A 15,386-nucleotide genomic window follows, 5' to 3' on the forward strand; every position below is an offset into this window, starting at 1 on the left:
CGACCAGGAGGATGTGGGAAACGAAAGGTTCACGCGTCGAACTGGTTTTCGGATGCTTTGCATTCAACGGCTGCCCGTACTCGCTATGTTCCTAGCGCTTCATTCCAGATGATGATCTGCATGCGTCTCCTGCGACTGCATCGTCAGCACGGGGCTGTGCAACGAGACGCAGAACGCACAAGATGTCTTTGGCGTGAGCGGATTAGTGACGACGATCTTCAGATCGATATCTTCGGTGCCATCCCAGGGATTGGTCGAGAAGAACATCTTGTCTATGAGTGATCAAGTGCCTCAGTGAGTCACCATTGCAAGAGCAGATACGAGCTTACGATGGGGTAGCCAGGTCGTATCGCACAACGGTCCGCTTTGCGTGTAGACATTGTTGCAGTCCATTGTCAGTTGTGCAATGTCTCTGTCGAAGGAGTCCCCTGCAAAGGCTGTCAGATGTGCAGCCTCCTGTGAGTCGCAAGACGGCACACATTCTGTGGTCATGACGTTGAACCTGTCATCAGAGATCAGAGAGGATGAAGTCAGCACGGGCGCGTCTGGAACCAAGCGATGGGCCAGACGTTGCATAGTACGTGCCGATGCAGCATCGACGGAACTCCGGATCAGAGGCAGGCGTGTCACCATGCAGCTGACCTGGCTCGGTCATGAGCGCTCGCAACTCCTTCCGGATCTCGACCTTGGCGAGGTGAGATGAATCTCGACTGATGAGGGGCTGGATTGGGCACAGACTTGAGCATTACGTTCCCGAAATACTGCTTACATACCCATGTCCCTTCTGGTTTGTCGATCTGCACGGTCTGTCAGCGATGCTGCTCTCAAACATTCGAATCAGACTGAACCCATTCGGACTGCAGAGGACCTCGCTTGGGCTCTTTGACGCGGAATGTGAAGGTCTCCTGCGCAGGAGTTCGACATCTGATGACCTTTTTGCTGCTCAGGAGGCGTGCGACTTACAGCCGGCATGCCAAAGTAGACGGGATGTCCGTCCTTTTCGTAGTGGAAGTCAAATTGGTGGGTGAACTTGTAGGTATACCATCCGGGCTCAGTGCCTAAAATGCTGTCGAGGGCGGTGATATTGAGAGGAGCAGCGCCGACGAGGACTTTGCTGTCCAGCAGACCTGCTACAAGGAGCGCACTGCATGCGACCAATATCGCCATGGCTGAGGATTTGTTCGCAAGACCACTTTGTGCGAGGTCTCGAGCAGCAGCGATGAAAATTCAAGCGAGGAGCCAGGTCAGCAAAGAAGCGAAGGCGTCATCGCTACAATGCGGGGTAAGGGGCAAGCTTCTTTGGCCTCACGTCCTCGGCTTCGAGCTGGACTACACGATCAGGTGATACTTTGTTTGGCTCGAGAAAGTGAATCTGCATGTATCTCGGTGACATCGGTGCTTGCCAGCGTGCAGCTTGGCTGTGTGCACTGGACTGTTTCGGGTCACCAAGTCGTGTCGTCACTTTGAGCGGATCGGGGGAGTACCAGCTCATCGGCGCTGCTTTGCTGCATGAATGACAAGCGCCCATATGGAGGTCTCATCACCTGCCGACCGGGAGGAGGTTGCACTGACAGAGCTCGTCTGTGAGTTTATGGATGTTGCCACATGCCATCTTGATCAGAGCCGTAAAGTTTTCGGTCATTTTGACTAGAGCGCATGTCAGAACTACAGAGCCTCGCACGCCAGCCCTCGCATTTGGTAGTCGAGAAGCGGAACCTATAAGTGATTCAGCCAGGCCCAAGTGAGAGTGGGGCCACTCGCGTAGCTTGAATGTGTGCGATGCAGCAGTTGTTGTAGCGGCGATCCGACGATGTGACGGGGCCTTTGGGCAGGCCACGCCTCCACAGTGTAGGACGAAGAGGCTTTTCCAAGGGTACTAGGGATGTAGCCGCCACTTTCCTTGCCTGGCCTTGGCCGCGGCGCTGATGAGGAGCGTGCACCTCTGCACAGGCTGATGCATACCAGATCGTCATCGAATCTCATCGTCTATGCTGAAACATACGTCAGTCCTCAAGGCTTTGTGCAATCGAGCGCACGGTGGTCACCCTAGCCATCGCGCACGGCCACGACCTAGAAATCAAAGCAGCCCTGTTGCTTAGAGCATCGGATTGTGCCCGGGTCGAGCCAATCGGGCCTCACAGCCTCGTCGAAACAGAGCGCTTGCGGCGATGAGGCCTGCTTAACATCGAAGAACACAGAGATTTGATAGCCGATGGGACCCTAGATGACTCGTCACGAATGCTGAGCGTGCTGACGTTTGTCGGCACAGCGTGGCCGAGAGAGCTCGCCAGAACAGCAGCGAGAGAAGGCGACAGCATCATGACAGTCTGTCATTGACCTGCGTTCGAGGAAAGAGGGTGAAGCTGAGGATGAGCAGTCTTATCAGGCCACAGGGGAGTTGCAATCGAACGTTGAAACGCGCGGAAAATGACGAGAGCTGTCTGTCCACGTGTTCACGTTGCGCTGCTAACAGTACGCCAACATGCTGCCCTCTTTGTTAATATCCATCTCTATGTCTGCAATCATCTCTGCCATTCCTCTGCTCCCGCAAGATCCGGGTTCTGCTGCTCCGGCTGCCATGCGAGCCCTGGTTTCGGAGACGCCTCAGATGCTCGATCAGCTCTACAAGCTGACCTGCAAGTCAAGCAAACGGACATTTGCTTAGACTGACGAAATGTCGCAGTCAGCTATGTTACTCTCTGTACCATCCGATCAAGCTCTTCAGCCTCGCTGGTGGGCTATCAACTCTACACGCGTACGCCCGATGAGCCGGCGAGGGCTGACTTGTACGTCTCCTGGGACATTGCGGAGCGTCGCACCACGACCGAGCTTGTACGGATACGTCAGGCCACTAGACGCCGCTCAGAATGGTACGCAGACATCGAAGAACGACGGCATCGATGCTATGCTGCCATATGGACTCTACGAAAGCGAGGCCGGCACGAGCCATGTACAGTTTGTCAAATCTTACGAGCTGGACCTTACCGACTCGTAGGTGTCGCTACTCCCTAGCATGGGATAGCTGGCTGATATATAGATGGCAGGCGTTTGTATCTTGTCAACCAATGTTGCCACGTCTACGTTCTTTGGGATGCCGTCTTTTTGACTGCTCAGCACTACTGGCTCGACAGAGGCAGCAATGCCCATTACATCTGCAGTTCCAATCTCGAAGGCTGCGAGGAAGACAAATTTGAGAAGCTCGGCTTGCCTAGTATGCAGTCAGTGGTCAGCGTTCAATGTACTGACTAACTATCATGCAGTGAAGCAAGAATGCACTCTCGCAAGTTTCAAAGTAGGCGAGAGACGTCCAAACAGCTCATGAGTCCGCGTGCACGAATCACATCGTGTACGTTCGCCATGCATTACGTCTGGTCAGAAGCGGGGCAGAACAGGGACGTCTTCCAGGCTATTTGTCTTTTCGAATGTTTCGTCGGTTTCCTCTGAGCAAGATCCCTGAGATCGTTCGTCGGGCGTCTGATGTAGACCGATGTCGCGTTGAATCAGCTCTTCTGCTGCGAGATCTGACATGATCTGCGCATGGTTGTATCGCTGCTCGACCGTATTCGCGATCTTGAGCAAGACGTGTGCGCCCCAGATTTGCACATATACCAGTGAAGAGACGATCATAACGAGTATCACAGACCATGCGATGCCAAAGGGCGTGGTGTTCTGTCTCTGCTTCACGGCCCAGAGCGTTATGACATAGATTGCCGATCCCATCTTGCAGACCATCGATTGTATCGCAGCGAACCGCAGAATCCTTCGAGTCGTGCTTGGACGAAGTTTCATACGATAAGCGAGCAATCCGACAAACACGCTCTGCTCTGTCGTGGCCTGGAAAAGCCATACGTTAGATGTTGCCATGGTAGTCGGATCGCGCGTGATCTGGAAGCGCAGAGCACCGAACATAATGATGAAGATCGTAAAGATATGGTGCGATAACAGTTGAAGTCTGTAAAAGTAGCGATGAGCATATGCCTACTTTTGCTCCAAGCAACAGACTTGCCTTAAGTGAGGTCGGTATATCATCTCGAAAAGATACAGAGCGCAGATGGCCATGCCGCAGCCGAAAAGTGCTTGACCGTCGAATTGAGAATACTCCGCTCGCACGACTCGAATAGCAGCGAGCTGTACCGCCAGGACGACGGCGGTTACGACAATGGTGACGACGTAGGTGACGCATGCTTTCTGAATCGCATATGGTAACGTGGCGTAACCTGACCAGTAACGTCTGAATGCATGGGATGTGATGCTCGCCATGAGCCAGAGCGACGCGAAAGCGATGAGTGAGTTTATAGAGAATGCCCATACCGTACTGGGATAAATTTGCGTTGTTGAGAGCGCTGATAACGCCTCGAGTGAAGCTTGAGAGAGATGATCAGAGTTGGGACCTTCGGATGCGAAAGGTGCCAAAAAGTTCGTGGATGAATTGAACGCCGCCATGATGCCTGATCCCTGGCATTCATAAGACGAACCAGGCAAGAGTGAGCTGCAGTAAAGGCCTGGTTCAGCAGTGACTGCAGTCAGGCGGGTATACCGACACCAGAGCGAGTCCGCCGAAAGGTGATAGGCATTGCCGAGGCCAACCTCTTGCGTGAGTGCAAGCGCGCACGATGAGACATTCACAGAAGCATCACAAGAGGCCTTCTGCACCCTGCAAATGGTAGCTGCCAGCTGACCGGCCGTCAGATGTGTCGAGTCTGAATAGGTCGCGTAAGGGTTTTGCGCGTTGGACTTCATTGAGGGCGCAAGCACTGGCATCGCTGCGGTGACGAGATCTGCATAGTTCGGGAATGCGGCGTCATATTCAGTGATAAGTCCTTCGTCGTTGTAACGAAGCCAAAACGATGCGGTCAAAGCGCCGGGGACGGTATCGACGAGCGAACCCATCGTAAAGACGACTGACGCGACTGGACCCTGGATCGCAATGGAAGATGGTATCGCGCTGACGATCTTGGGCGTCACCGAGAGCTGACCGGGTGACGAAGCTGCGAGGAGCCCATAGAGGAAGAGCGTATTGTTCGTGTTCGAAGTCATACTTCGACCGAGCGAGGTGTGCCCGACCACACCATCGACGAAGAAAGGCGAGCTGCCCTTGGCTAGGATCGCACTCGCATAAGGTTCGACGAAGCTGGCACCAAACTTCTGTAGCTGCCTCTCGATCTCGAATGGCTGAAGAGCTATGGCTGAACTGGCCAACGCCGCGAGCGAGATGATTTTGGCCAGCATGTCTTAGATCTTTGACGAGACGAGAGCAAGAGTGTCATGATCAATACTCGTAGAAATAACGGAAGCGGTTTGGAAGTGGAAGCTCTGTGCTCGGGGCTCGCAAAGCGGCTGGCGAGGCTCGAGCAAGCCGCTTCCAAGCTAGGTTCGAGCGCATTCCCCGCAACGCGGCCACGCTTATCACGTTGCCCCGCTGCACGTCTTTTGTTTCGCGACCGCGTTGACAAAGCTCGAGCTGACCCAGACCCATATTGAGACCCTTTGACTAGGCGAAGCAGGGCCTTGCGGCCTTGCATCGCTTGTCATCATGTCGGATGCTCCGCGTCTGACTTTCGCAGACCTCTGTCGACTCCTCGACGAGTTGGCGAAGCTGCCACCGTCTCTCAAAGGGCGCATAGGTCATATACGTAACGCCCGTCTGCTCTTCGAGTCGTACGTAGAGCATGTGACGTCAGTAGCACCTCACGCTAGATCAGATGGGTCTGGGGCACGCATCTTCAGACTGCTATTCCCAGAGCACGATGTCAGGGTGTATGGTCTACAAGCCACGACACTTGGCAAGTTGCTCTTCAACGCTTTCGGAGGTCGGGATGAGCTAGAGCGAGCGGGCATGGACGAAGGTCTTCATATCTGGGCAAGCAATAAAGGCAATCACACAGAGCTACGACAAGACTCCTTGCGGCGCACCTTCACGTGCCTCGGTCAAGAAGCTGAACTTGTTCGCAACAAACTCGGCTCTTGTGATTGGGAGAATCCGATAACACTCCAGCACGTTTGCGAGCTGCTCGACGAGCTCTCATGGAATTGGTGTAAGCCTGGCCACACGGAGGCTTCGCGACGCAAGAACCTTGATATCTTTAAAGAGCTCATACAGACAATGACGGCGCGCCAGCTCGCTTGGATCGTGCAAATCATGTTGAAGGATCTTCGCCCTCTGCTCTGGCCCATACCATCTGCAGATGTGTCGAGAGCATTAGCCGATTACAATCAGAGTTCTAGATCCGAGCTGCAACCGCACGACGCAATGCGCATCTGGCATTGGGCAATGCCAGACGTCTACCGCGTCCAAGCCGACTTACAACGCGCTGCGACCCTTTGTGAGCGGCTATCGCCAGATCCTGAGGTCGGAGCGCGCAACGCGAAGCTGTTCGTCCAATTGACATCGCCTGAGCTCGGTCAGCCTGTCGAGATTCCAAAATGTGGGCGTTTTCTGACGACGTGTGCTTCGATTGTCGACTCGCTGCCGGCAGACTCAACAGCATGGCTCGAGACAAAATACGACGGGTTTCGCATGCAAATCCATTTCAATAAGTCTGGCTATCTCAAGCTCATTTCGAAGCAGGGACGAGATTGCACGGAATGGCGCAGAGGATGTCACTCCATCCTACGCGCAGCGATCTTAGGAACCTACGCAGAGGGCGTCAGCGAAGACGGACTCGCTCTGGATGAGTGTTTGAGAGCTTTGCCGGCCGGAAAGTTCAAAAGTGTACATTCTGGCATCCTCGAAGCCGAGCTAGTGCCCTTCGACGAGCGGCAGGGACGCATTGCCGAATTTACAAAGATGAATGAGCTCTGCGAATACTCTCGCAACAGTGATCAGTCGCGCAAGCCCGACTTTTCCGGCTTGCATTTTCACGTAGTCTTCTTTGACTGTCTCATGCTCAATAAGAGCAGCTATCTGAATCGTAAGTGAGTATAGAAGCTTCGAAGTCAATGAACTCAGCGCGCGAACAGACACATACGCGCAACGTCGCGCAATACTCGAGCAAGTCGTCCGGCCGCTTAGCACTTACTCGTCGCTCGCGGCGCGTCGATCCATCAATCTGGCACAGCTCGGTCGCGAGCAAAGCATCGCAAAGCTTCGTCAGCACATGGCCTTCTTGATCACCGATCGCCAAGAGGGTATGGTCATCAAGGCCGACAAAGCTATCTACAACAGCCGTTCGCCGGGCGAACAATGGATCAAACTCAAGAAAGATTACATCAAAGGCCTTGGCGATACCGCCGACTTTGCTGTCATAGGCGCGTCATGGAGTTCGGAGAGAGCCGTACAACTTGGTGTGCCCACATCCTGCTTTACAACCTACTGGATCGGCGTACAGACCAATCGCCCCGCCACCTTAGCTGACGTGAGCTCAGACGCGAGCAGTCTGGCGAAGCTGACCTTGATTCGTAGCCTACTGTGAAGGCTCACTTCGTGGCTTTGTTCACGGTCTCGTATGGCATGGACCGCTCAACGATTGATGCGACATGCAAGCGCTGTCAAGCTTCGGGATTGGCGCCATATCGGCTCGCGAACATGATCGCAGAGCGCTGGCCTTTCGCAATCGAATTCGTCAGCACAGGCCGACCAGATTACGTCCTCAAGGAGCCTATGCTGTTTGAGCTCATGGGTGCTGGCTTCGTTCGCAAAGGACCAACGCTGTTCGAGCTGCGCTTTCCGCGCGTGAAGCGAGTCTACGGACCAGGCTCAGATCGAACTTGGCATGACGCAATGGATATTCACGAGCTCCGCGAGACGGCACAGAAAGCGATCGCAGTCGTCGAAGCTGGCGTAGACAATGATGTCAGCTATCTCTGGTCGGGCAAGAAGACCAATTGGACGCCTTTCGAGCGTGAGGTCAGGCATTGGATGGAGCGACTAGAACGAGCGGAAACCCCTCGCAAGCGACCGCGCCTCTACGAGGAGGCTATGATACCTGCAAACAGTGTGCTCGCGTACTCAGCGCATCTTCAACAGGCATCGTTCAATCATCCCTGGCGGCGAGCGCGCACAATCAGCAGCGAGATCAGGCCCCGGCCTTGGCTTTCGCCAAAGACCAGGCGACGGCCGCGCTTTATGCAGGCTGACGACAAGACAGAGCTCTCGATGGAGGCGAACAGCAAAGTAGTTCCTGCCGCTCTGACATATCTTGACACTAAGCGCGGAGTGGCGAGCTGGTTGCATACGCCCTCCGTGCCCTTCGCCTGCACACAAGACTCTACTCTTCATTGGTCGAATGTCCTCCTGGCTTGTGGCTGGCAATGCCAGGGACATCTCGGCAGTTCCCACAGTCAAGCGCAGATTGGCGCAATCGCTGTCAAACGCGCGCAGTGGCGGAAGCTGCACCGCGAGATTTTGAGATCATGGAAGAGAGACAGTCATGCTGGGAAGGTCTACATCTACGATCTTGCTATTGAGCAAGCATCATTTTGCTCAGCCAAGGAGATACTTGGAAGGCATCTTATTGACATCATATAGATTTTGTCGTTGTTCATCACATGCACGCTATCGCACTTCGGTTTACTTGACCGCATGCATTAGCCTATCAAGATGGCGCACTCGCGACTTGCGCCTGCTGTGCCTGAACGAGGGATCGCCCGCACCATCTCTGAGCTCGCTCTCCGCTTGAGTCTCGGCAGCGGACGGGCAGGCTCAGGCGAAGATTGCTCATCGTCAGTAGCTATATCACTGTCGGCCTGTTCGTCCTCAAATAGGCCTGTAGCGGGATCATAGAGATCGTCTGGCCGCGATGCTTTGGACGAAAGCAACTGGGCAGCTAGCCATCGATCTGCTGTTGAGCCTTCAAAGTTGCTCGCCCAGTAATCGCGACCAAAGTGAGGTTCGTCATCCATGATCAGACTGACTTCGCGAGAGCCGAACATTCCGTCAAGGTAGACATTGTCAGGATGATGCCGCTTGATGTGCTCGCGGGCCTCGTGCTCCAGTTGAGCTGTGCCGCCCGGTGCGAGCACGTCGCCGTAGAGAGTAGCCATGGCCAGATAGTCGAGACCACTGTCGCTCGGATAGATCGTATTGGGATATAGTGCTTTTGGTCTGAACAATGCCACAAAGCTATGAAGCTCCGGATGAGTCGAGTGTCGCGCGATTGGCACGACCTGCAGCTAGTCAGAAGGGCTGATTGCAAGCATGGGCATGGCATACCAGATTAGCAGGCCAAGAGATGTCGCTGCTGCATGCTGCTTGCTCCTGCTCTGCTCTTTGCAGATCGAGCTCAACTTTGTCTTTGTAGGCCTGCCATCGCTTGCGAGAGCATTCCCATGGATTGACGTAGACTACATGAGGACCACTGTCCTCATTGAGACAGCCTTGAAGATGGTGAGCAAGCCGGCAAGTCTCCTCGCAGACTGTCTTCTTCCGCTTTGAGCCCGATAGGTCTGGCAAGACTTCTTGTGCAAACACACGGCATCCTCGGCCGTTGACCCAGGTGGTATCGCACTTCCACCTCCGCTCGCAGGCATGAAATCGAGACTCGCTCTCAGTCAGCGTGACGAGGTGGCCGAGACCAATCCTGCTGTACTGCGCAAACTTGTACGCGTCCACATGGATGCGAGTGTTGAATCGCTCTGCAACTGCCTCGACGAGAAGCTCGTAGCCCCATGTCCAGGCGTTGAGAAAAAATATGGTTTCAGCCGGGAAACGCGCGATGTGACTCAGGACCTGCTCGACTGCTTCTTGCTTGGGCAAGAGCTCAGCGGTACAGCACGAGGCCGCAGTGTCGAGATAGATTCTGTCCAGCGTCTTGCGAGGAGAGTCGGGGCTAGCTCGGCGCTTTCCTTTGACGTCACTCGTAGATGGTAGCGCGTATTCCCGCAAGATGGGATGCTCTCTCAACGTTTCGAGATAGTCTGGCTCTGCGCGTATATCGCCTGTATAGAGAACAGTGACTGGTGAGGGCTCGACTTGCTCAATGAGCATCATCGTCGAGCCAGGACAATGGTTCGCGTCGATGAGGGTCACGTCGACTGTGTGGCCATGAAGCTCAAATCTGTGTCGCTCATCGAGCTCGATCGGACGCTGCATGGGTCGTGAGCCAAGTGAAGGTTTACACACGTGGATGCAAGTACGAGACAGTCATGGGGGCGACCTCTGATATTGCGCCTGAGATGCGAGAAGGGGTATCGTTGTACTTTCTCGCCGCCAGCATAGCCCTCTGCCGTGAGGATGCGCCATTCCTCGGGCATGAGATGGAGCAGAAGATCCTTCGTGATGGCAGAGCAGACTATCCTGCCCTGGAACATACTCGAGACATTGCCGGTTGTGTTCGCTAGGCCTACCGTGTGATCGCTGTGGACATGGGACAGCAGGTGGAGCGAAGTCGGACGGAGTTCTGTCGTGAAGCGATCTGCTCGTACGTACTTGATGGCATCCTCAAACTCGTCAAAGTAGCCCTCAAAGGTGCTCATGCACTCTGAGTCGCAGGCATGATGGCAAAGCGCGTCTTGCGCCTGCCGATGTACATGAAGATAGTCAAGTACAGTGAGGACAACAGTATCATCGATCAGACGGAGATGTTGGCAGCTTTGAGCAGCTCGGCTACGTCAGAATGGTCCGACGTTGTAGTCATACGGTGGGCCCAGACCGGGCTGCCATTCTCGAAGATGAACTCGCCACCTTGCTGCTTGATGTCACCCGAGGATGCGGTGAGCTGGCCCATCTTGAAGGCATTGGTGATACTGAGCATGAGGCCGCTGAATTGGCCATGTGTGAGATACTCCTTGCGCGGCTGACCAGCAGCGCCTTGCTCGAGATTTCTGACTGTCATGCCCAGCGCGGTGTAGAGTTTCTTCGTCGGGTCCGCATAGATTGGGTACGGACATTCTAATAATTCTGCAGGTCATCATCAGATGATGCAGACACACTTCAAGAGCTATGCTCTGACTGACTGGTATAGGGCTTGATGAGCTTATAGTCTCCTTGGCCGATGATGACGAGCTTGGTGTCTGATTTCTGGATGACGTCGTGCTTGGCAGAGAGTGCAGAGACCATCTGTTGGCACATGCCACATCTGAAGTGCCGGATGAAGACGACAACCGTCTTGCTGTCCGCCACGAGCTTCCCGAACGGCTGGTGCCCTCCTTCGCCGTCAAAGACGTTGATCTTGCTCGCAGTCTCTGCGTCGCTCGCCGCTGGCAGCTTGCTCACATAGTCTGGCGCGAGTCCCATCTTGTAGGGTGTGCTGTGCTTGTGCTCGTTAGGGGCCAGATGTGCGTGATAATGCTCGGGTGCGGCTGTCTTTCGATAGAGAACGCGCCTCGCGCTCGGCTTCAGCTCGGATTCCATGGGATCACTGCTCCGCGCCTACAAGTGCGGCCCTCCTTACAAAGGGCGTAGGGAGCTCATGCTCCATCTCCTGTCTGCAGTGGTGCACTCGCTCGCCGGCCACTGACGACATCATGTGCTTCTGCAGCAGTCTTGTTCGGCACAGGTGACATTATCGCTCAGCAGGCCATAGATAGAGTCGGCTCTCAGCATGACGTGCGTCTCGTTCCTCAAAGCTGATCATTTGGGCTGCGCTGACGGCGCTGGCGTAGTTTCCGCGGACAGCGCGCTTGACGATCTATGGCGGTGGCATCTTTGCGCCAATCTGCTTCAACTGGCTCAAATGGCTCAATGCAGTCAATGTGGGCGGTAAAGCATCCACCGTCGTCGCAAGAGTGGCACTGGATCAGACAGTCTTCTCCTCGGCCAATCTTGCCATCTTTTTCTCGTCAACAACGCTCATGGCTGGCGGTAGTCTCGCGGATGCTAAGAGCAAACTCGCTTCCTCCTGGTGGCCAACGTTGCAGAGGAATTGGATGGTACATGCGCTCTTTGTGCGACCCGATCAAAGTTGCTCACACGCGAACAGGTCTGGGTTCCCGTACAAGCAGCGAACTTCAGCCTTGTGCCGCCGCATCTGCGCTTGTTGACTGTCAATGTCGTGAGCTTGCTCTGGAACACCTACCTCAGTCTTGCTTCCTCGGGCGAGTCTCAACGGCTCGCTCCTGCGCTCAAAGACGTAGAGAAGTCCACAGGAAGCGGTGTTCGCACACTGTAGATCATGTGGCGATGTCGGACGTCTCCGCGCACGCTATGTATGCTTTAGCACTGCATTCAAGATGGTTGGTCATTCGGTGATAACGTGGATCGTAACCCGGTGATGACGTAGCGCTTTGTCGACGCGTCGATAATATCTCGGGGCAGTCGCTCATCGGGTCCCGCAAGGCCTTTGAGGACAGTCCAGGCTTGCTTAGTAAGCGAGGTTCGCATGGCATCGAGGCTCTCCAGTGCATAAAAGAAGAGCATACAGCATGCTGCAAGCCCCCTCGCAGAGAGCAACAGCCGTAACGAAGCGCACGATGGAGCACGGTGCTCGGACAAACGGTCATCATGTCAATGGCCATGATCAGCAAGCTGTCGAAGAGCCAGAGATCATCGAGCTCCGCAAAGCTGCGGGACCCGATTCCTGTAGCTCCGTGCGGGACGACATCGTCAGAGGCTTGCAGCGAACAGAGCGCACAATTCCGGGCAAACAGCCAGAAGACGAGCAGTATGCTTGGACCAAGTCTATCCCTACCAGTCAGCCCGGCCAATCCGGCTGTCCAAGCATGAGCTAATACAATCTATACAGTTGTGCTCTACGATGATCAAGGCCTGCAGCTCTATGCGAAGATCACGGAGCAGGCAGATTACTACCTCTTTGAAGCAGAGCGCAACATCTTGCGAACCCATGGCGATGAGATCGTACGGGGCCTTCCCGAGCTCGTTGTGGCTACTGACTGACCGCTGCGTAGGCAAATCGCATGTTCGGCCGCAGACATGCCCTGAACGTGGACCTCCCCTCGCAACAGGACGAGGCCCCAGAGGGTGAACACGACGCTCCACCGCTCAACGGGACTGCCGAGGTGAAGCGCAACGGCGACGAGAAATGGCGAGTCCCCCTGCGCGTGGTGTTGACGCAATCTGACGCGCGCGCAACAGGGGAGATTTTGAAGTTGGCGTACATAATCAAGGCGTCAATGGCGCTCTGGGATCGCGGGACGTTCGGAAAACGGGCTCCCTTCATGCTCGACCACCTACCGAGCCCCAGACGGAAGCGGGAGTCATCATTGAGATGGGAGCGGGCAGTCTGCAGAAGACAAGTCACCTCTTGCGCTCGCTTGCTCGGCTTTTGCCTTCCGAACACGACCCTTCTGTCTCCCGTGCTAGCCAGGCAGCATCGATCAAGCCGAGTCAGCCGATACAGAATCTGACTTACTACGCACTCGATCTCGAGCGACCGGAGCTTGTCTCAACGCTCAGCAGCCTTTGCCAAGAGCATCCGCACATTGTGGCCTCGGACAGTGCATCGCATGACAAGATTGTGGTCAAAGGCATCTGGTCGGATTACGATGATGCCTTGCCGGAGATTCGCAAAGGCGCGTTTGACACTTCCAAGGCCGACGTCAAACGCTCGATCCTCTGGCTTGGCTCTTCGATCGGCAATTTTGGCAGAGCGGAAGCATCTGCTGCGCTCAAGTCCTTTGCACAAGCCGGTCTCCGTGCCGGTAAAGGCGATACGTTCTTGCTCGGTGTGGATGGCTGTGATGATGTCGCCAAGATCGAGCGAGCGTACAACGATCGAGCAGGAGCAACTGCCGACTTCATCCTCAATGGCGTGAGCAATGCCGGCAGATTGCTTGGCAAGGGCGCTGAGCAGTTGCATGCCGACAATTTCGACTACGCCAATCGCTACAACCAGCTAGAGGGTCGACATGAAGCGTATGTCCGCGCCAAGCAGGATCTGCTGCTCGAAATTGACGGCCAGGCCGTTCGCATTGAACGTGGCGAGCTGCTGTCCATCGAATGCAGCTACAAGCACAATTCCGTGGAGTGTCATCAGCTTTTCAAGGAGGCCGGTCTCCGCGTCATTCAGGACTGGTCAGATTCCGAAGGCACATACAAGCTATATTTGCTCGAGCGACCATCTTTCCATTTTCCTTCGCCTTTCATCACGAGCAAAACGAGCAAAGAGGGCGATGTCTCGCCTTTCAATTTGCCGTCCTTGGACGATTGGCAGCAGCTCTGGACCGCCTGGGACTGCGTCACTATGAGTATGGTCCCTCGTCATCTGCTTCACACTAAGCCAATCGATCTACGTCATATCATCTTATTTTACCTGGGGCACATCCCAGCTTTCCTAGACATTCATCTATCACGATATCTACACGAGGAGGCAACCCATCCCGCTTACTTCCACGAGATCTTCGAACGCGGCATTGATCCTAACATGGAAGACCCTACGAAGATTCACAGTCACTCGGAAGTGCCCAAAGACGAAGCAGCGTGGCCTTCACTGGCAGAGATTGTCAGCTTCAAAGATCGTGTCAGAGCGCGTTTGCGAGCAGTTTACAGGGGCATCGACGGTGCTCAGCATGTCGAGAGACGCCTGGTTCGCACACTCGCAATGGTCTACGAACACGAGGGTCTTCATCTCGAAACACTCCTCTATATGCTTGCGCAGATTGGCGACAGAATCAATGCGCCCGCCGGTTTTGCAGAACCAGACTGGTCTGCTCTTGCAAAGCGTTGGGACGATAGCGTTACTGCTGAGGGCGATCTGCGCTCCAGCGAAGTGTCTTTCGAAGCCACCGAGCTCGAATATGGTCATGATGATGACGACAGCGCCGATGCAGACATTGACTATGATGCTGCGCACGAATTTGGCTGGGACAACGAATCACCTGTGCGTAGGGTACAAGTCGACAGCTTCTCGATTTCGCTGCTGCCGATCAGTAACCTTGAATACTCCTCCTTCGTGCAAACTCAGTCTGATGCTACATTAATACCTTCGTCATGGATCGCCCTGCCCGGTGGAAACTATGGCGTGCGAACGTTACTTGGTACCGTTCCGTTCCACGTGGCACAACACTGGCCTGTGATGGCATCCGGCAAGCAGCTTCAAGCTTTCGCAATGTCAAAGGGCGGTCGTCTACCTACCGAGCCTGAGCTGCGTCTTTTCCTTTCTCGCTGTCTTGTCGACCAGCCCAGCGCCAATATCGGCTTTTGCAATTGGCATCCTGTACCGGCAGCTCTGCCTGTCACTCTGCGCGATGGCAGCTCGACAGGCTCGCACAATGGCGGCGTGTTCGAATGGACCAGCACTTTGTTCGAGCGCCACGAAGGCTTCAGCGATTCTAAGCTGTATCCAGCATATAGCTCTGACTTCTTCGACGGCTGCCATTCTGTCATGCTCGGCGGCTCGTTCGCAACGATGCCACGAATCGCAGGCCGATCCGCATTTCGTAACTGGTACCAGACCGCATATCCATACGTTTTCGCAGGCGGAAGAGTTGCCTACGACGCCTAATCATAGCACACACAAGAGCCTCATGGGCAGCTTCAAAATCTCCTTCGG

General features: G+C 54.8%; 8 protein-coding genes across 8 annotated transcripts; 4 read left to right on the top strand and 4 right to left on the bottom strand.

The window, feature by feature from the left end:
• Positions 1 to 19: 19 nt before the first annotated feature.
• On the bottom strand, positions 20 to 1,441 carry L969DRAFT_401101 (uncharacterized protein). Its single transcript, XM_014713175.1, has 8 exons — positions 964 to 1,441; positions 849 to 905; positions 774 to 797; positions 570 to 721; positions 480 to 502; positions 330 to 428; positions 180 to 272; positions 20 to 129 (listed from the first exon to the last, which is right to left on the bottom strand). Coding segments are annotated over exons 1-8 (654 nt in total). The 5' UTR covers positions 1,168 to 1,441; the 3' UTR covers positions 20 to 127.
• L969DRAFT_401297 (uncharacterized protein) lies at positions 1,391 to 2,426 on the bottom strand. The gene is made up of 5 exons (XM_014713176.1): positions 2,140 to 2,426; positions 2,037 to 2,088; positions 1,762 to 1,986; positions 1,549 to 1,716; positions 1,391 to 1,497 (listed from the first exon to the last, which is right to left on the bottom strand). Exons 1-4 carry the CDS (start codon positions 2,319 to 2,321, stop codon positions 1,666 to 1,668), a joined length of 510 nt encoding a protein of 169 aa, XP_014568662.1. The 5' UTR covers positions 2,322 to 2,426; the 3' UTR covers positions 1,391 to 1,497; positions 1,549 to 1,665.
• An 86-nt stretch (positions 2,427 to 2,512) lies between these two features.
• L969DRAFT_102791 (uncharacterized protein) lies at positions 2,513 to 3,543 on the top strand (the record flags this gene model as incomplete). The annotated part of the gene is made up of 4 exons (XM_014713177.1): positions 2,513 to 2,640; positions 2,718 to 2,786; positions 2,848 to 2,991; positions 3,045 to 3,543. 4 exons carry the CDS (start codon positions 2,513 to 2,515, stop codon positions 3,247 to 3,249), a joined length of 546 nt encoding a protein of 181 aa, XP_014568663.1. The 3' UTR covers positions 3,250 to 3,543.
• Positions 3,334 to 5,357, bottom strand: L969DRAFT_86684 (uncharacterized protein). Its single transcript, XM_014713178.1, has 2 exons — positions 4,007 to 5,357; positions 3,334 to 3,952 (listed from the first exon to the last, which is right to left on the bottom strand). The coding sequence occupies exons 1-2, from the start codon at positions 5,227 to 5,229 to the stop codon at positions 3,373 to 3,375; spliced, it is 1,803 nt and encodes a 600-aa protein (XP_014568664.1). The 5' UTR covers positions 5,230 to 5,357; the 3' UTR covers positions 3,334 to 3,372.
• A 93-nt stretch (positions 5,358 to 5,450) lies between these two features.
• L969DRAFT_86685 (uncharacterized protein) lies at positions 5,451 to 8,930 on the top strand. Its single transcript, XM_014713179.1, has 3 exons — positions 5,451 to 6,911; positions 6,961 to 7,355; positions 7,403 to 8,930. The coding sequence occupies exons 1-3, from the start codon at positions 5,534 to 5,536 to the stop codon at positions 8,465 to 8,467; spliced, it is 2,838 nt and encodes a 945-aa protein (XP_014568665.1). The 5' UTR covers positions 5,451 to 5,533; the 3' UTR covers positions 8,468 to 8,930.
• L969DRAFT_60909 (uncharacterized protein) lies at positions 8,501 to 11,250 on the bottom strand. Its single transcript, XM_014713180.1, has 5 exons — positions 10,894 to 11,250; positions 10,515 to 10,837; positions 10,075 to 10,455; positions 9,152 to 10,024; positions 8,501 to 9,105 (listed from the first exon to the last, which is right to left on the bottom strand). Exons 1-5 carry the CDS (start codon positions 11,171 to 11,173, stop codon positions 8,527 to 8,529), a joined length of 2,436 nt encoding a protein of 811 aa, XP_014568666.1. The 5' UTR covers positions 11,174 to 11,250; the 3' UTR covers positions 8,501 to 8,526.
• A 38-nt stretch (positions 11,251 to 11,288) lies between these two features.
• L969DRAFT_48412 (uncharacterized protein) lies at positions 11,289 to 12,047 on the top strand (the record flags this gene model as incomplete). The annotated part of the gene is made up of 4 exons (XM_014713181.1): positions 11,289 to 11,314; positions 11,371 to 11,485; positions 11,542 to 11,808; positions 11,859 to 12,047. The coding sequence occupies 4 exons, from the start codon at positions 11,289 to 11,291 to the stop codon at positions 12,045 to 12,047; spliced, it is 597 nt and encodes a 198-aa protein (XP_014568667.1).
• A 253-nt stretch (positions 12,048 to 12,300) lies between these two features.
• Positions 12,301 to 15,338, top strand: L969DRAFT_93896 (uncharacterized protein; the record flags this gene model as incomplete). Its single annotated transcript, XM_014713182.1, has 4 exons — positions 12,301 to 12,568; positions 12,621 to 12,733; positions 12,784 to 12,920; positions 12,971 to 15,338. The coding sequence occupies 4 exons, from the start codon at positions 12,301 to 12,303 to the stop codon at positions 15,336 to 15,338; spliced, it is 2,886 nt and encodes a 961-aa protein (XP_014568668.1).
• Between the last annotated feature and the right edge of the window lie 48 nt (positions 15,339 to 15,386).

Source organism: Mixia osmundae, assembly GCF_000708205.1.
Source record: "Mixia osmundae IAM 14324 unplaced genomic scaffold scaffold_4, whole genome shotgun sequence".
NCBI classification, from domain to species: domain Eukaryota; kingdom Fungi; phylum Basidiomycota; class Mixiomycetes; order Mixiales; family Mixiaceae; genus Mixia; species Mixia osmundae.